This window comes from Erythranthe guttata, chromosome 8 (genome assembly GCF_056151865.1).
Source record: "Erythranthe guttata isolate IM_541 chromosome 8, IM_541, whole genome shotgun sequence".
Taxonomy (NCBI): Eukaryota; Viridiplantae; Streptophyta; class Magnoliopsida; order Lamiales; family Phrymaceae; genus Erythranthe; species Erythranthe guttata.
Window position 1 is genome coordinate 16,589,552 of NC_142540.1, and position 18,923 is coordinate 16,608,474.

Sequence of the window (18,923 nt, forward strand, 5' to 3'; positions counted from 1 at the left end):
TTTGTCTGCTCACGAGAATTTTTTTTTTCATAATTATTTTTAATAATTGCAAACTCAATTTTTTGTAGGGATAAATGTGTCAAAAATCCGTTCAGAGAAGCTCTGACTCAAAAAGCGAGCGTTTTTTGACTGATTCGGTAAGTGGTAAATTGAATCATTAAAATATCTACACCAAACATACTTAAGGAGTTATGTGTGACAGATTCAGAATTTTATGCCTATTCAGAGCTCATTAAGAGCAATCAAACACACCCATAATTCTTTCTGCTTTGTCCGTGTCTTCACTTTCCCCCTTTTGGGTTTTTGACATTTGAAATTGTTGAAATCTTATTGTGTATTTGGGATTATTACAGTGAATCTTTCAATAAACAACTGAGGTTTAATGAGTCATGTATTTATGATTTTTTTTCTTGCTTTCTTTTTCAGTTAAGGGAAAGAGTTTTATGACTTTTGGGGTGAGCAAAAGTTGTGGCTGGAGTTGTATTGAAGAAAAGTAATCAGTTTGTTGTTTTTTTCACACACTCACACAGTGATGTGTCATCAGAAAGTTCTGTGATTTTCGATAATACAAAAATTAGTGTGCAATAGAATTCGGAAAAAGTTTATGGGGAGGAATTTATGAGCACTGATTTATTCTGATTTGAGGAACACATACAAGTTAGGTGTATCAAGATCGGCCTTTTAACTCTTGCTGACTATTCGGGTTTAATTTCGGAGTTTGTCGAGCGTTCGGAAGAAACATTAGGGGATTTTTTCTTGCGTGTATATTCAACTAAAGAGAGATGCAAAGAGTGCGAGTTTCGTCACAACAAGCTGCCGTGCACAAGCTTGGCGATTCACAAATGACCCTCTCACCAAAGTTTCGATTACCCGCAGCGCGTTCCACCATAACCGACCACGCACTAGACTTTGATAATTCTCTTACAGGAGAGCCCTTAATCCCAGGATTCCCCGATGATGTGGCACTACAATGCCTCCTCCGTGTACCGGTAGATCAACACACGTCATGCAAATCCGTATGCAAGCGTTGGTATTCATTATTCGGAAGCAAAGAGCACTTCTTCACTTTGAGAAAAGTGCTTGGTTTTCACGATTCATGGCTTTTCGTATTCGCGTACCACAAATGCACCGGAAAAATCGAGTGGAAAGAGCACTTATTGTTATATGTTTACTTCTATTGAGCTATCTAATCACATTTTTCATCCAACTAATGTTTATTGTAGAGATAAATAATATATAAAATATCATAAAAATCATAATAATGAAAATATTATTTTACTCAATATTTTCCTATTATCCATGCAAATATATTTATAATGATGTTATACACGGTGACAATATCATCTTAATTCTCTCACCCCCTACATTTTGATGTTTCTTATCATATCTTATATCTTCTATATAAAAAAGAAAGAAACGATATGACAAGTTAAGAAACTTTAGGGGCGTATTGGTAAAATAAAATTAATATATGTGTATATATAATTCCTTTTAATCTCCTATTTTGCAAAAAAAATTTATTATTACTTTAACACCAAATATCGGCTAGCACTAGTGGTGGATCCACTATGGTTCTAGGGTGTGCAACTGCACACCCTTGATTTAAAAAAAAAAATATTCCTTATATATTTATGGTTTATATTTGTTTCGATGTGTTCCTTTTGTATAATGTTGTTCTAGCGTGAATGGTAAAGCATTATAGTCAATATTTGGGAGGTACACTGTTCAAAACTCATATTGTGCATTTTTACATGTTTTTTTTTTAATATTTATAACTTTTTTAAATATTTAAGGCACTAGATTTTAAATATACCTTTAAATTCTTATTTTTTATATATATTTATGGTACCACTATTTAAATACACATTTTGCTACTAGAAACTATAATTAATTTACAGTTTTTTGAACATTTTCACCAAGTTTATGTCCAAATATTTTCTAAATTATACTAAAATTTATAAATGATCTTTTTATATTTGAAGTTTTACATATTTGTATTATTTTATGTGTATATTATTTATTAAAAAAAAATCAGGGGCGCTGCCCCGAACCCCCGTCTCGCACCCCCTTGGCGAAAAACCTGGATTCGCCACTAGCTAGCACAATCACAAATCACCACGTTTAGATTTTTGTGGTACATATAATATAATTTAGGAGTGCAAAATGTATTTAAGCCGTTAAAAAAAAAATTTGGAATTTGCTAGGGGTGTTCTGTTGAGGCCATGTACGACTAAACAAGATGCGGACAAATTAATTACCAAAAAAATAAATAAATAAATAGCGTACGTGCTTTTATTTATTATGGGCCGGAAATGTGCAATAAAAGATGGGCCATGCAGGCCTACTAATATTAATATTTTAAAAATATAATTTCTTTATTTTTTGTATTAATTTTAAAACTTTTTTGAAGAGTTGTTGCGTGTTAAATGCAAGCGTGAATAAGAAGGGGACTAAACTAGAAAAAAAGAAAAGTTAGAGGTCTGACATGTAATAACGGTGGAGAAAAACACGTATATAAAAAAAAAATCTGAAAGGGGTTTCAGTTTCACAGTAATAGGTTGGGGAAAAAGATAAGCTATGGAGGATAAGGTGGCGAGGTTGTTAGCAGAAGCGAAACCTAAGCTGGAGAGGAAATACAGTGTTCTAATTTCTCCCCGCGCTTTTGATCTCGCTGTTCACGGCGTTAGAACATTCAAATCCAAGTTGAGTTCCGGTTTGTTTTTCTCTTTCTCTTCCCATCAGTGATTTATTTTCAAGTGTTTGGCTGAGTGATTAGGCATGTTTGTTTTTTTTGGACGACCTAAAAATTGCTAATTAGGGTTTTTATTTCTCTCGAGACGAACAACAAAATCGAAGACAAATATAACCCTAGAAATTTTGATCATATTTCTCTCCTGTTGGTTCTTATTATTTTGTTTTCCCCCTCTCATCGTGATTTATTTTCAACCGCTTAGTGATTAGGCATTTTTTGGAAGAGTATTGGACCTGAAACAAGGAACCTGTAATTTTGATATAGAATTGTTTTATTAATAATATAATTTTGATATCACCGCACAGCCCCAAAAAAAGGTTTCGAAATCTTGGATGAGGCATGCAAGCTGGTTAGCAAAAACTTTAGAAATTGCGCCCACGAGTTGGCCTTCAATGACAAGGCATACGAGCTGCGCCGTGCGGTTGTCGAACTCGTTGAATTATATAGGAACTACCACCCAGATAGCAAATATTGGGTGAATAGGTTGTTGCGTGAGCGTGATTCTGCATCGTTCTACCTGAACGAGTTCTTAGACAGATGGGACTTCGAATTTGATCCATTGTCCGACCAAACTATCTATGACAAGATTAGATCACTCCAGGCAAATCTGGACTGTCCTATGCTGAACAAGACCACCTTGGAGGAAGCTGTTCTGTTTCTTGATGTTGTACAAGATAAATTAATTTCTCGATTCCGGTTTCTCTTGACTGTCAAGGATTATCATGTTGCTGAGGTTTGTCACTATACATTTTAAAACTACTTTACAGCTGCGTATTGCCTGTTTTCATTTCTGTTAATATAAGATTCTTTAGAGCAGGTATACTTTTTTTCCTTTTCATGGGATGCAATGGCAGCATATATACATCTTTATTGTCTACCTTGCTAACATTTTAAGCATTGTTAGGTGCTGAGCAAGCTCAATGATGTCCCACTCACTCAGATTGTTCCATCTTTTAAGCATCGCTACAAGAAAAAGGCGATTTATATGACAAATCGTAGGGTGGTGAATCAGATGCCCGTGATTAATGAAATTTTTGGAACTCTGGTATCCGAGAGAAGTACTAGTACATGCCCTAGGGGTTCGTTTCTTCTTTTGGGCCCGTCTGGAGTTGGTAAAACAGAGATTGCAAAAGCTGTTGCACAACATTGGTATTGTGATGCAAGCAGACTTGTAGAGATAGATATGGCAGAGTATGCAGAGCCTTTGGTTGAATCAGCAGCTTTTGATCTATCGGAGTGGTAGTGTGTGGATTCTTTAAACTCTTTTGATTCGTATTATTTAACCCCTTTTTGTATCTCTCATGTTTTTGGACCTTTTCGTTCAGGTCAAGGAGTATACGTGGTGATTTTTTGAATAAACTGACTGAGGTTGTGACAAAGCGTCCTTATTCGGTTATTCTTCTGGACAAAATTGACAAGGCTTCCTCCATTGTCACAAGGGTTCTCATTGAGATTTTGAGTTACGGAAAAGCAGGTGATATTAAAGAGAGGAACGCTGTTGACTTGTCGAAGTCTATTATTTTCATGACTTCAAGTGTGGGATCCGATCAACTTGAATTGAGTTGCACAGGCTCTAATTTTATCGATCTTTTGAATCGGTACAGACAAAATTCCCTAGAACTACGTAAAGTCCATGAGTGTCCTCTAAAAGACAGTGGTCCTGAAAGAGTTGTCATTGAGGTACATGTTTTTTTTTTCATTGCTTCACAAGATTGATGATTGGTGTATTTAACTATTTTTTAAATGGAATTTGTAGGCGAGAAAAATCTTGGGTGCTGATCTGTTAGATTCCCTTGATAAAGTTCTTGTCGTTAAGAGGTTCTGCAATGGGCAGGCTGTTGCGAGGCTGCTTCTTAGGGAAACTGTTAGAGACGTTTATGGAGAAAGATTAGTTGTGCATGCTTCTACTGAAGCAATAGATGTCTTATTTCTCAAGGGACCGACACAGCGGGTAAGTAGTTATCTTATTTATAAACTGGCTGTAACATGGGGAAGAGTTAATGGGAAGAGGTAAATAATAACAAAAAAGTGGGAATCATAAACGATAAAAGAATTTTGAAAGTGATCACCAAACATACCTACTGCTCAAGCTACAAAACCGTATCACTGAAACTCCAAAACTGATATCCGTCATTCATAATGAATAATAATGAACTCCAAATATACTGTTCAAATTCAACAATTTTTTTATTAATTTTGTCCACAAATCAATCTCCGACCGTCTCTTTGATGAGAACTGCTCCTCTGTAAGGCCAAAAATAGTTTCGAACTCTCCCCTAATAATCCACCTCATATTTAATATTAATGACAAACAAACACACTCAGACCGATCAAACCAGAAATGAACAGCCGATCTTGGCACAAATTCTAAACAGCTGCGCCTATTTTTTTGAAATTTTTATTCTTTCATCTTCTGATGGATTTCTGATGAGACGAAAAAGCTGTCGGGCTAAGAATAATAATTGGACGAAAATAGAGGAAACAACCACAAAAGACAACCTTAAACATCGTGCCATGATATAGGTCAAAAGGCTCTTATTTTTTTTATGTAAGATAAGAAGACTAATTTATCGAGTTCCTAACTAGTTATTTATGCTGAAGCTTCTTTAAAAAATTATCCAACTAGTCTGTACTGATATATAGTATAATTAATTGGATCCATCATAGTTTAGATTTCTTCATCTATAATGCCCCCTTGTAGTAATCTTCCTTGTTATAGCAATTTATGTTGGGAAAGCCGGAAATAATTTTACCATGCCGCACGATCTTGATTGCATAAAATCCCATCAGTTGCCATTTTCTCATCTTAAGTTTTTTTTTTTTTTTTTTTTTCTATTTAGATACTCTTCTTGTCTTTGATTGTTTTCTTGTCATATTTCTTGGTAGCTTGAAGCTGGAAAGGCTTTCCGAGAAGCATTGCTTGAGCATGTCATTCCACAGTTATCATCCACAGAAGGTTTTAATTGTGGTTTTGTATGTGTTGATACACTTGTTGGAACACATGAATTGTCGTTTAGATTTCAAACACAAGTACAAAATGTGGGTGATTGGTATTTCAAGCTAAACGATGGAATATTTGATAATTTTATGTCTGAGTCGAAAAAAAAGGTGGAAGCAGTGTGTAGGATATTTGACTTACGGAGTGAATGCTTAGATTTGTTTCAATCGGGCCAAAGTTCATCTGAGCTGAAGAAGTTATTATTAGATGCCTGCAATGACCTGTCAACTATTTTCCGGTATCAGTTTCATGACTCACACATGCTAATAAGATATGTATCTAAAGAGGTATATATTTATTTTATTGCTTATATTCCATCACTCTTTTTCCTTGTCAGCCTGAGAGTTGATTTCCTATATCTTATGTTATATATGCTGTGTATACGATGACCAAACACCTAGGTTGCATCATGCAATGGTAATCTTCCTATGGATGATAAGAAGAAGACGCTCAAGATGCATTGCACAGAATTGGAAAGGTATGATACGGGTATTGGTAAAGCAACTAGAACTATATTGGATGCTCTATTGAAGGTGTGTGATGGTGATTCATTGGAACCAACTGGAATGATATTGGATTCATCGAGTGATTATGATCCAGTGGAAGGGTCAAATTTGCCAGCGAAACATTACTTCTTTGTAGGTCTGAACCATGTTGCCAAAGCAGGGCTGATTAATTCTCTTAACGAGTTTTTGGGGGAATCGTTTTTCGTTTACGTCAAATTAGACAACAACAGCAGAGGTGAGGAAGTGAAGGAGTTTCTTGTCGATCAAGTAAGGCTGAGGCCATGTTTGGTCCTTATGCTCGATGGGGTTGAATATGCTGACGATGCTCTTTATAAGAGCCTGCTCGAGATTCTTGACAAGGGTACTGTGGATGACAATGAGGGGTTCGGTGTTGAATTCGGGAGAATTATTCTTATCCTTACATCAGATGTTGAAAATAAACGTAGAATTGCTGGTTCTGCAATGTTTAATCATCAACGAGATATTATATCTAATATTCTGACGAATCAAAACCAGGTATTTTGGTTAATCACATAATTTATTTAGTTTTTCTATGACGACGTTAATCACTTAAAATAAAATCTGTTCTGGCAGAATGTGAAAAGATTCAGGACTGAGTTGCTTTACCGAGTTGAAGGGATAATGTTCTTTGATCCTCTATCTGGAGATGGAGGAATTCCTTCTCTGCGAAAACGAGGTGGCAGAGTCAAACCACCCTTTATTGAGTTGACTTTATCTAGTTTTCTCCGTCTTATGTTTGAAGGATGATTTGATGCAACTTGTGTTTAGCATCCAGTTTATTTATTTCCATCTTCTTTATCAAACAAAGTTCTGAATTAGGTCGAATTGTTGAATTGTTGAATTGTCCGTTAATCTTGTCAGTTGAATAGTTTAAAATTTCCATCCCTGATTCAGTTCATCCTAGATTATTACCAAAAAAACATAAACAAACAAAAAAACCAAAATATATTCTACTTTTGCACGTACTTTCGTTGAAAAAATTCACCACAACGAAACATATTTTTTTTTCTACACCTACATAAAACTAAAATACCCCTTCATCCAAACATATTCTCATTTTCTACACAAAAAAACCAGTAAACAACTTTTTCCATTAGAAATTTTGAAAACTAAAGGGGATGTTTGGTTATGTTTCCAATGGGAATTTCTAGTTTTCAAAATTTCTGATGGAAAAAGTAGTTTATTGGTTTTTGTGTAGAAAATGGGAATATGTTTGGATGAAGGGGCATTTTTAGTTTTATGTAGGTGTAGAAATGAGAATATGTTTGGTTGTGGTGAATTTTCTCTACGAAAGTACGTGAAAAAGTAGAATATAATGATTGAGGATGATGATAGTGATGATGATTATTATTATTATTATGATTTTTTTTTATTATTATGATTATTATTGTTTATATTCTTATATTATTATAAGTATTATTATTTTATTATTTATTAGTATTATTATTACTATTACCATTATTATTATTACTACTTCTACAATGAATATTATTTTTAATAACAATATTATTATGATTATTATTATTATTATTAATAATTTTTATTATTATTATTATTATTATTATTATTATTATTATTATTATTATTATTATTATTATTATTATTATTATTATTATTATTATTATTATTGTTGTTGTTGTTGTTGATGTTGTTGTTGTTGTTGTTGTTATTATTTTTTTTATGGGTGAGCATTTGGACCGGACCACCCGTTAATAAGGCATAATCGAATTCCATCCACGCATTGACACGTGTCTATGTTTCCTTAGAATTGGAGAATTGTACTCCCACTCTAAACTAATCGGCTGAAGGTTAAATGGCTGAAGGTTAATTTAATTTGGTCATTGAAATTCTTTTATTTATATTTTTTTTGTATTTATCTTTGTGCATCTTTTTATTTTATTTTTATTTTTCTCCTTTTATTTTATTTTTCTCATTTTCTTAGTTTACATGCTATTTTTTTACCATATAATATTAATTAAAAAGAATATCACAATTAAAGTTCTACCACTAAATCAACTCGGAACTAACAAAAACCCGAAAACCGAAACCTGAAAACCCGAAAACCGAAACCGAAACCAAAAAACCCAAAAAAACCCAAAACCCGAAAATCGAAACCCGAAAACCCAAAACCCCGAAAAACCCGAAACCCCAAAACCTAAAACCGAAACCCAAAAACCCCAAAACCCGAAAATTGAAACCCGAAAACCCAAAACCCCGAAAAACCCGAAACCCAAAACCCCGAAAAACCCGAAACCCAAAAAAACCCAAAACCCGAAAATCGAAACCCGAAAACCCAAAACCCCGAAAAACCCGAAACCCAAAACCCCGAAAAACCCGAAACCCCAAAACCCGAAACTCCGAAAAACCCAAAACCCCGAAAAACCCGAAAACCCGTCTGTTGAACATAAGGTTTTATATTATTATTATTATTATTATTATTATTATTATTATTATTATTATTTCGTTAGTTGTTAACCCTTTTTTGCCACGTGTCAAGCTAAGCAACTTTGAATATATAGTTTTTCTTCTTGAATCAGTACACGCAATATTGTATATTACTATTATATATGAATTATCTAAATTAATATAAGTAGTTAATACCACGTGTCACATGTTGAGTGGACATCCGATTAAGATCAATTAACGGATGGTCCGTTTTGAATTTATTCTCTTTTTTTATTATTAGAAGAAGAAGAAGAAAGAGAAATTATGAGGAGAGAGAGTGTAGATATTAATGAGGAGAGAGAAATTTGAGGAGAGAGAGTGTAAATATTAATGAGTGATGAATAGAAGGAGAGAGAAATGAGTTGGTGGAATAAAATATATAGGTTAGTTAGTAGGTTTTAGTAGGTTTGAAAATTGAAAAAAATATGAATAGTGAATTTCCAATAGAAATTTGAGAATGGAAAATGGGATTTTCGGGATAAATTGTCAAACAAACATAATCTCGGTTTTATGAATAGTATAAAACTGGAAATCCATTTTGGAAATAGAAACAAACATCCCCAAAAATTCTCATTGGAAACATAACCAAACATCCCCTATATTCTGCTAAATGCTACACATGATCAATACCAATTAGTTTTTCAATCGTGATTTAAAATAACAAAGCAAATATATTTTATTGTTTTCGTCTATGGTAATACATAATTCGACAAAATTTCTATAGTGTAGCATAAAATAAATAAACAGTATAAAACTAAAACATCTATATTGAATACTATACGATTAATATCATTTTCATAGAAAATAATGAAATACACTTCTAAATGAGTATCTCTTTTCACTTTTCACAAGAATTAAAAATCTCAATAAATATGACCCCCTTTTTTTTTGGGTAAGATCAGTAAATAATACTTGATTTTAAGAAAAATACATAAAAATGACTAAAGTAATATTTATTATTTAATCATTTATAATAAATAATTAATATTTAGAGTTTAATTAATAATATTAAAACATGGAAAATGCAGAGAGAGTATATATTATTATTAATCGCTTTCACACTTGTCATAAAATTGTAAGAAAACGCTTTAGGACGCGCTCATTTGGCGCGTGAGACTTGTGAATCCAAAGTGGTGTTTTGCCGCATAGGCTGGAGTCTGGACCAATTGATGATCTTCCACGAACCAAAAATTATCATTCTTTCCCTTCCAATATAATCAAGCATGTTAAAGCCATACATTTTTTCCAGCTAATTAATAAATACCTAATTAATTAATTAATAAATAATTAATTCTCCGGCGAATCATTTGTTTGCGTAAAATCTGCGAGGAGTCCTTGTTTCAGTCAAAACTGTTCGTCATTCAATCGGTGAGTTGAATTTGTTTTTTCCTTTTCAATTTTTGTTCTTTCACTTTGCCCTAAAAATAGAAAATTACTTTCTGCTTTGTCCGTGTCTTCACTTTCCCCCTTTTGGGTTTTTGACATTTGAAATTGTTGAAATCTTTCAGCTTTTCGGCCGTGTGTTTACTTCAATTTTTCTACTATGCTGGGGTTTAATTTTTTTTAATTTATTTTTAGCTTATTGTGTATTTGGGATTATTACAGTGAATCTTCAATAAACAACTGAGGTTTAATGAGTCATGTGTTTTATGATTTTTCTTGCTTTCTTTTTCAGTTAAGGGAAAGAGTTTTATGACTTTTGGGGTGAGCAAAAGTTGTGGCTGGAGTTGTATTGAACAAAAGTAATCAGTTTCTTGTTTTTGTCACACACTCACACAGTGATGTGTCATTAGAAAGTGCTGTGATTTTCGATAATACAAAAAATAAGTGTGCAAATTGCAATAGAATTCGGAAAATTTTATGGGGAGGAATTTATGAGCACTGATTTGCTCTGATTTGAGGAACACATACAAGTTAGGTGTATCAAGATCGGCCTTTTAACTCTCGCTGACTATTCGGATATAATTTCGGAGTTTGTCGAGCGTTCGGAAGAAACATTAGGGGATTCTTTCGTACGTTAAGCTCCGTATATTCAACTAAAGAGAGATGCAAAGAGTGCGAGTTTCGTCACAACAAGCTCCAGTGCTCAAGCTTGGCGATTCCCAAATGACCCTCTCACCAAAGTTTCGATTACCCGCAGCGCGTTCCACCATAACCGACCACGCACTAGACTTTGATAATTCTCTTACAGGAGAGCCCTTGATTCCAGGATTCCCCGATGATGTGGCACTACAATGCCTCCTCCGTGTACCGGTAGATCAACACACGTCATGCAAATCCGTATGCAAGCGTTGGTATTCATTATTCGGAAGCAAAGAGCGCTTCTTCACTTTGAGAAAAGTGCTTGGTTTTCACGATCCATGGCTTTTCGTATTCGCGTACCACAAATGCACCGGAAAAATCGAGTGGAAGGTTCTAGATCTTACTCACTTATCCTGGCACACAATTCCGGCTATGCCTTGTAAGGATAAAGTTTGTCCTCAAGGTTTTAGGTGTGTTTCGATCCCACACGAGGGGGCCCTTTTCGTATGCGGGGGAGTGGTTTCCGATGTGGATTGCCCACTTAATTTGGTACTAAAATACGAGGCTCGTAAAAATCGTTGGACTGTGATGAAGAAGATGGTCACAGCGCGGTCGTTTTTTGCGAGCGGGGTTATAAACGGAATGATATATGTTGCGGGTGGGAACAGCACGGACTTATACGAGCTCGATTCTTGCGAGATGATGGATCCAAAAAACGGTTCATGGAGCCCCGTTTCGAATATGAGAACACACATGGCGTCGTACGATTCGGCGGTTCTTGATGGGAAGTTTCTTGTGACAGAAGGGTGGTTTTGGCCGTTTTATGTTGTGCCTAGGGGTCAAATTTATGACCCGATGACCGATAATTGGGAGAATATGCCAGCTGGACTTAGGGAAGGGTGGACGGGATCTAGTGTGGTGATCCACGGGAATCTTTTTGTGGTGACGGAGCATGAGAGGACGAAATTGAAGGTTTATGACTCGGGGAATGATTGCTGGGAGGTTGTTGAAGGGCCGCCTTTGCCGGAGAATATATGTAAGCCCTTTCGGGTGAGTTGTTGGGAGAGTAGGGTTTATGTTGTGGGGAGGAATTTACATGTGGCTGTTGGGTATGTTGTGGAGAATTACGAGATTGCCACCGGTGGAAATGGGAAGAAGGGGGGTAGGTTTTGTGTGAGGTGGGAAACGGTGGATGCTCCTGGGAGCTTGTTCGATTTGACGCCTTCGAGCGCCCAGGTTCTGTTTGCTTAGAAATATATATATATATATGTTTGGTTTGTGTTTTTCTTTTTTCTTTTTTTTTCGTTTGTGGTATGTGTTTGTGTTGGTGTTGGTGATAAATTAAGTCGTACGAGAAAGTACTGTAATGTTAGAGAGATTGTATGTGTGAGATGGCTGTTGTATAAATATATAAAGATATATTTATATATCTAAAGTTTTTCTTGAATTTGTATGTGTGTATTTCGCGTTCGGTTTGTATGTTAGATGTAAATATTGGTATTGATCGTTTCTTCTCGTTATGCGTTTCGAATGAGATTGTCTGGAAATGTATTTCCTGCACTAAACAAACTTTCCAATTTTTGGTTGCTGTTCTTCGGGTGAAGATGGCTGTGCACTCGGATATTCTTGTTATTTGTGCCTTTGCTTTTCCTACTAGTTGTGACTTGTGATTTAATAGTTGAGAATTTTCATGATTTTCCTGCACAATTTTCTCATTGTATGACAGTATGAGACATATTTTAAAACGAAAATATGACAGCAGAAACATAAAACAGTTGCTAATCGAATAAAAATAACTAAATATTACTTATACTCGTGATATAAAAACACAGTAATTAAAAAAGGATAAAAAAAAAAAAAAAAGACTTGGTTTCTCCATGTACTCGGACAGAGACGGAATTCGAGAGCATATCTGAGGAAATATACTTTACAGTTATAACTAAACATCACAATAAAAAAAGGAAAAAAAGAAGTTTCTATACATAATTTCGATTTATCATGGGATTTTCATCAACTTCCAGCATCTCGGCAAACATTTGCATTTGGATTTGCATTTCCATTGGAACGAGGAAAAACTCTAGAACTTGTGATCGACATCACTCTTCAAGCAAGATAGTTGTACACTTGTGGGTTGTTTTTGTCACGCTCAAGGTACTCTCTGTCTATGAGGCTCTCGATTCTTTTCTTCAAATCAGCTGGTTTTATTGGAAACTTGAGCTGTATAATCATCAATCAGCACATCATTTATATGCATTTGAAGCAGAAGAAAAACTGAGAGATGTGAATATTCTTGTTTACCTGCTGAAAGAGTTCAGTTATCAATAGAGTGTGACTCAGCATTTTCCTTGTTTTCATTATACGAACAATGGCAGCATCAACCTGTGTATGGAAAGTGCAGCAAAAAATAGATTTAGTTTATATTTGAGAGAGGACAATTTACACTGTATCAGTCATATCACATTCAAATGTGTTGGGAAAAGGATATTTTAGAAGAATTTGAAAATTAAAGCAATATATATTTGTATTCCAAAGAGAAACTTTTGAATTTTTTTTTCTCGAGATTTTGAAGATCGATTTTGAGAAGCTGTACAAACACAACTTTACCTGGTATTGACGGTCTTGGAACACCCTTTCTGTAGTGCTGGTATTCTCCTCAATTGTTTCCTTCATCTGAATGGCATTGACCTGCTCATGATAAATATATATAGGTCAGCCTATTAGTACCATGTTAATCCAGTAAGCCAATGACTACCCAATTGAGAAACGAAATTCATCTATGTAAAACTCTCGCATTTCAAATTTCAAAAAAACAATTCACCTACCTTTATACGATATAGAGGAGCAGCAAATTGATCGTTGAAGACAAAGGTATCATCATCTTCCACGTCTCTGCCTTTAGGCATCTGCAAGGCCGAATTTTTTATTATTACTCATCAAATGAGAGAAAATAATTTTTTTGTGTCAGCCAATGAAATTAAGGGAAATGATTTCTCCAGAAATGAATACTCACTTTCTGAAGAACGCGGAATTTTCCACATGCAAGGGACTGCAAAGTTCTACGAAGCTCTTTATCCTCAATACCAGTAGATTCCTTTATATCTTGAAAGCTGAGCTTTTGTGCATCATTGAACAGCATCAACACAACAGTCTGGGAAATAAGACAGCAGATGCAATAACACGATGAAGTTAGATTGTAATGCCAATGAATAAATATGAACGAGGAGAAAAAGTTATGAGCCAACCTGAAATAGAGAAACTGCTAGCTCCTTTCTTCCTTTCGGAAATTCTGCTTTTAGGACACAGTGACCCAATGAATTTTGCCACATTAATCGCCTCCCACTGTACTTGCTTAAATAGAACTCCTTAAAAATATCCTGAAGAATTTTTTATTGCAAAAAAAAAAAAAAAGGTGTAAGTTTACAGAACATTATGCTTTGAATCAAACTAACTGCATACATATCCACTCCTTCAAACCTGATACACGTTGAGTTCATGAGGCAGCCGAACATCCATGGGAGGATAGGTCGGCCAATACCTGCAATCAGCAAAACCATACATGTGCTTGGTACTCAGAAGACTTGTAACAGAGTTAAAATTTGTGCAAGATTAAGAGAAATACAGAAGCAGTGAATTACAGCAACTTACCCAGTTGTTAAGACATGAACACTCATCTCGATTCCAGATGGCAGTTTCGTTCGAGCTTGGGATGATTGCTTGAATGATTCATTAATCTCTTTTGACAATTCAATGTCCTGAATTAATGATTTTCAATGTTATTAAGACATTGATTTAGTCTTGGTTGATAAAATAGAATAGAAAGTTAAACGGACTACTACAGAACAGTTTGATGGGTATCTTTGGTATCTCGGTTTTCTTTTTTTTTGCGCTTTCTAATATATGTCTAAAGTAGACTTAGCAGGCTAGGGAAAGGAGTAACTAAGATTCAGCAAAAGTCCCCTACGTAGCATTTTGGAAAACCATGTTGAAGTTTTTAAAAAGGGAACTAGTTGCTCCAATTTGTCCAATCTCATTTTCTAAAAACTCTAATTCAGCACAAGTGCTGTAAGAGATGATACTCATTCAGTTTCATGGAAGGTTGAGAAACATGTCACTTGGTTTCTCTGAAAACTTCACCATAAAAATTCCAAGTAAAGCGCATCAGGCTTTAACGCCAAAATAAACACGAACCTTGAACATTCCTTCAAGTTTGTTGGTAAATTGACTGCCGCACTCTGTTTTCAACTGCAATAAGATATTCCATTTTTTTCATTTTGCGTATATATTAAAAATTTCGGTGGCGATTGAAGAAATATCAGAAAAATAAGAAGTTTTACCTTAGAAATCATTGATTTCTCTGCATCAATAGATGCACTTTTACCGAGCAAGAGCCTTTTAGCAAGATCTTTCTTATAGAATGCTTCAAATACATCCTTACCCTGCATGACGAGTGACACAGAAATTATAAGTACTTCAAAATTTGTATGGCAATATAAATATATACCAACACTATGTCTACAGAGATGAAAGCTTAGTAGCATCCATTTACCTGTATAAATCTGAACAAGACCAAAACTTTGTCTAGTGTGCCCTCCAATTCCTCCTCTGAGGTTCCCTTATTTCCGGCACGAAGTTTCTCATCAACAAACTTGGCAATTAACTCAGCAGGTCGGTTCTGAAAAAAATTATAATACTACATGAATATTGTGTAACTGGTTACAGATAAATATCAGTTAATGCCGAATTCAGATGCTAATATTGATTAGCTATGATAGTTCAGTCCGATCCAGAAGCACCAAGAACAATTTTATGATTTTCTATGATTCCAACCTCAGTAAGACTCACACCTCTCACACTGCTATTGGACTTTCAATTTATTTCATGATTCAAGATGAAAATTAACAAATCCAAGCAATGACTACGACTAACTAATAATATAGTCGCTATTACTTCATAGATGTGATGTCACAAGTCAACTTGTAACCAATATACACAGCAAACATGAAACTTCTATATTTTCGGATGGTATAGTTTAGGATGTTTTTATGCTGGAAGTAGAGTAGGAAATCATACTAATGACAAAATTATAGTACCTGGCGAATATTAATGAGATGCTCAAACGCATCCTTGATGGTATTGCTAAATGAATCATTTTTATAAAAGCTTTCTTCCCATATTCTATCAAGATTTGCCTTGAAATCCAATAAGCTAGACACCATATCTTTGTCCTTTTCTTCATCCATGACAATACTCTGGCCAGTTTTTCGTATGTATTGATTAAGGGACTGCCTCAATGATTCAAGGGCATTGACTCTGGAGAAGAGCAAATACATTCTCTGAAGGTCGTCAATACGCTTACCGTCCATTAACATCATAAAACCCTGCACAAGTAGATCGGAAATATTAAAGCATACATATGCAAGTCCAATAACTACATATAGATCTAATTTTTTATCTGGAAATAGCCACCTTATCCAGAATAGCAGATATATGACGCTCAAGAAGTTGCCTTTCTGCAGTTGCTACTAGTGGCTTTCTTGTACTTGCATCGATGTAGAGTAAGCATCTTTCATTTTCTTCTTGCAACCTTATCTGGAAAATCATATAACTGAATCTTGTGAAGAAGTGGAACAACAATAAATGTAAACATCCAAGATCTAATGACGGAAATCTGAATAAAGAGCAGAAGATAAATGCAGCATGAATTTGTACCTCTACATGCTTTAAATAATCTGGAACATCTGCCTGCTGCATATATTTGACACCTTCAGCTGCATAAAATTCAGATGTACGTTCGAGGAATGGCTTCTCAAAGCTTTCAGGGTAAATTCCCAATGCAGTGAACATCTTGAGAAGATGATTAAGGAGCGTCCTATCAACTGATTCCCCTAGTCTACATGAGCAAACAAAAATAATAATAATATTAGAACATACATGTAAAATCCTACGTTTTGAAAACCGGGCTTGTTCACATTCCAAATAGCATTTTTAAAATGCAGTCACTAATAAAATCAGATGAGATTCTTTAATACAGACAAATGTCTAATAACTATAGAAATATAATAGATCATGTATGTAAGAAAATTTTAAGTATAGATAGATTGTGGATTACCTCTCGCTCTCAATCATTTTTAGAAGACCAAATACAGTTTTGTGCTCCACTTCTGCAGCTAGAGCAAGATGTTTGTGGAAAAGCTGCAAGCCCATGTCCCACAATGAACGTACATTGGGAGTTTGCTTCACGTATGTTCTATCAAGAAATAATGCTATACCCCGGATCATTAACATCTGGTCGCAAAAATCCTGCCAACAGTTCTCTACAAGTGATAAGAAAACCACCAGATCTTCACTTTGGCCAACCAAAGATTGTAGAGCGGCAGATATGTGGAATTCACACTCTTTTTCAATTCTTTGATAGAGATTTCCACCCAACTTGTGCAGGCAAAGGTTATTGACAGCCTTAATATCACACGATGGTCAATCAGCATTTATGAGAAAGTGCATAACGGAAGAAAAAAGGAAAGCAACTACACTTACCTGATAGAGCTTCTCCAAATCACATGGATTAGGCTGCTTCAAAAATATAGTACTGATAGCAGACTTGAGTATTTCCCATGTAGTTTCCTCAAAGTTACTCGGAAGAGTCGGTTTGGCTTCAGACAAGAATCACAAAATTAACAGTTAAGAATATTTCCTTGAAGTAATAGACAAAATGTTTATCCACAATACTTCAGAATCTATTGTTATGAGAGAAACCAAAAATTAAAAATCAAAGTGAATAGTGACCTTCAGAGCAACTCTAATCGTAAAGTTTAAAGCAGTTAAGTGTAAGTGTTGAGATATGAGAAACATGTACACAACAAGAAACCAAAGAACAAACTCCAATACTTGTTGCTTATTATTATGTTGGAATTATTTGTCAGAATTAGCCCCTTGAAGAAAACTATAAAGATTGAACCACCGAAAAGTTTTGGCCCAATGTTCATCTACAATAAGAAGCCACACTAGGTTTTTGCTAAAGTCGTACATTAAAAAATGTAACACCTGGCAAAAGAAGTTTTAAGACTAAATAGACAATTTAAGTAATTAACCCAAAACATCTAAAAATCCAGTGTTAAAACGCATGAATCAGCTGGAACAATTTAACTCATGATTAATTATCAGCTTAAAAGATTTCTAATTCATACAATTGGAAGTGACAGAAACACTTCTTAAAAGCTGAGAAAATACCAGATCTTCACATATTACCCCCAAAAGAAATAGAACTACATTAAACATAAAAAAATTCTAATGATTTACAGAATCCACGAACAAAATTCCCATACCAAACGAGCCAATCAAAGACATGAAAACCCTAACAATTTCACCTCAACTGGAGAAGCACAAAAAGTAAAAATCGGATTGAGAAGGTCACGAATCTTTTCCCAGAAGTGAGTACACATAAAACCACTAACAAAAATCGCACAATCAGAAAATTCCCAATGCAAAAATACCAACCTCTAAAGAGCTTAATTACGAGTTTTTTCGTGGGTTGAGGCGGCGTGGCCTTCTTCCGGGACAAATTAGAGGTGATTCCTCCGCAGGAAGTAGCACCGACGCGTCCGAAAGCGCTGGACGGTGAGGAGGCATCCAATACGGCATCATTCGGATCGTCTTCAATCATCGGAGAGAGAGCGGGGGTTTCAGCGAAGTGCACATGAGGAGTGGCCTGCTGCTGCTGCCCGTTCATATTCCCGTCCGCCGAGCACGAGACGCCCTGCGACTTGGCCTTTTTCAATGCCGGAAAAATTGGGGATGCGGCGGCGGCGATAGGTGTGTTGGCGTTGGGGTTAGAGGAGGAGGAGCGTTTATTGGGGTTGGTGGAGCTGGAGTTTGTGCGTTGAGACATAGAAGAGTGGTGAAATCTCAAGGGGAGCTCCTCATTACAGGAGAGAAATATAGAGAGAGAATTAACAGAGTAACGCTCCGAGATGAGGAGAGGAGAGGAGAAATGGGAGAAATTCCCCTTTGCAGTAATAAATTGCTAACAGAGACTTCGATTTGATTTTGATTTTATTTTTTTATTTTTTATTTCTGAGGGTTTGGGCCTTGTATATGGGCTTAGGTCATCTTGGTTCTTCGAGCCCATAATTCTAGAACTTTATAGATGTTTTTATATATAATATTGGAAAAGGATATACAA

General features: G+C 35.2%; 3 protein-coding genes across 3 annotated transcripts; 2 read left to right on the forward strand and 1 right to left on the reverse strand.

Moving 5' to 3' along the window:
* Positions 1-2,452: 2,452 nt before the first annotated feature.
* LOC105951357 (chaperone protein ClpB1) lies at positions 2,453-7,153 on the forward strand. The gene is made up of 8 exons (XM_012974781.2): positions 2,453-2,713; positions 3,058-3,485; positions 3,657-3,991; positions 4,078-4,432; positions 4,509-4,703; positions 5,639-6,037; positions 6,152-6,772; positions 6,851-7,153. The coding sequence occupies exons 1-8, from the start codon at positions 2,578-2,580 to the stop codon at positions 7,022-7,024; spliced, it is 2,643 nt and encodes an 880-aa protein (XP_012830235.2). The 5' UTR covers positions 2,453-2,577; the 3' UTR covers positions 7,025-7,153.
* A 2,688-nt stretch (positions 7,154-9,841) lies between these two features.
* LOC105951358 (Galactose oxidase/kelch repeat superfamily protein) lies at positions 9,842-12,191 on the forward strand. Its single transcript, XM_012974782.2, has 2 exons — positions 9,842-10,090; positions 10,398-12,191. The coding sequence occupies exon 2, from the start codon at positions 10,769-10,771 to the stop codon at positions 11,993-11,995; it is 1,227 nt and encodes a 408-aa protein (XP_012830236.2). The 5' UTR covers positions 9,842-10,090; positions 10,398-10,768; the 3' UTR covers positions 11,996-12,191.
* Positions 12,192-12,531: 340 nt separating this feature from the next.
* CUL4 (cullin4) lies at positions 12,532-18,807 on the reverse strand. Its single transcript, XM_012974785.2, has 17 exons — positions 18,239-18,807; positions 17,279-17,394; positions 16,854-17,200; positions 16,454-16,634; positions 16,211-16,333; positions 15,835-16,122; positions 15,291-15,416; positions 15,079-15,180; positions 14,933-14,986; positions 14,390-14,496; positions 14,219-14,279; positions 13,987-14,118; positions 13,755-13,892; positions 13,567-13,647; positions 13,349-13,429; positions 13,043-13,123; positions 12,532-12,961 (listed from the first exon to the last, which is right to left on the reverse strand). The coding sequence occupies exons 1-17, from the start codon at positions 18,627-18,629 to the stop codon at positions 12,848-12,850; spliced, it is 2,523 nt and encodes an 840-aa protein (XP_012830239.2). The 5' UTR covers positions 18,630-18,807; the 3' UTR covers positions 12,532-12,847.
* Positions 18,808-18,923: the final 116 nt, after the last annotated feature.

What these genes read in the sequence shown, in the direction of transcription:
- CUL4 (XM_012974785.2), bottom strand. Translation starts at nt 18,629, where the DNA reads ATGTCTCAACGCACAAACTCCAGCTCCACCAACCCCAATAAACGCTCC. An exon ending in AAAATGATTGAGAGCGAGAG is followed by an intron (nt 16,635 to 16,853) that starts GTAATCCACAAT and finishes TTGCTCATGTAG; the next exon opens with ACTAGGGGAATCAGTTGATA. An exon ending in TCTTGTTCAGATTTATACAG is followed by an intron (nt 15,181 to 15,290) that starts GTAAATGGATGC and finishes CTCGTCATGCAG; the next exon opens with GGTAAGGATGTATTTGAAGC.
- LOC105951357 (XM_012974781.2), top strand. Translation starts at nt 2,578, where the DNA reads ATGGAGGATAAGGTGGCGAGGTTGTTAGCAGAAGCGAAACCTAAGCTG. An exon ending in CAAATCCAAGTTGAGTTCCG is followed by an intron (nt 2,714 to 3,057) that starts GTTTGTTTTTCT and finishes ATCACCGCACAG; the next exon opens with CCCCAAAAAAAGGTTTCGAA. An exon ending in CTGAAAGAGTTGTCATTGAG is followed by an intron (nt 4,433 to 4,508) that starts GTACATGTTTTT and finishes TGGAATTTGTAG; the next exon opens with GCGAGAAAAATCTTGGGTGC.
- LOC105951358 (XM_012974782.2), top strand. Translation starts at nt 10,769, where the DNA reads ATGCAAAGAGTGCGAGTTTCGTCACAACAAGCTCCAGTGCTCAAGCTT.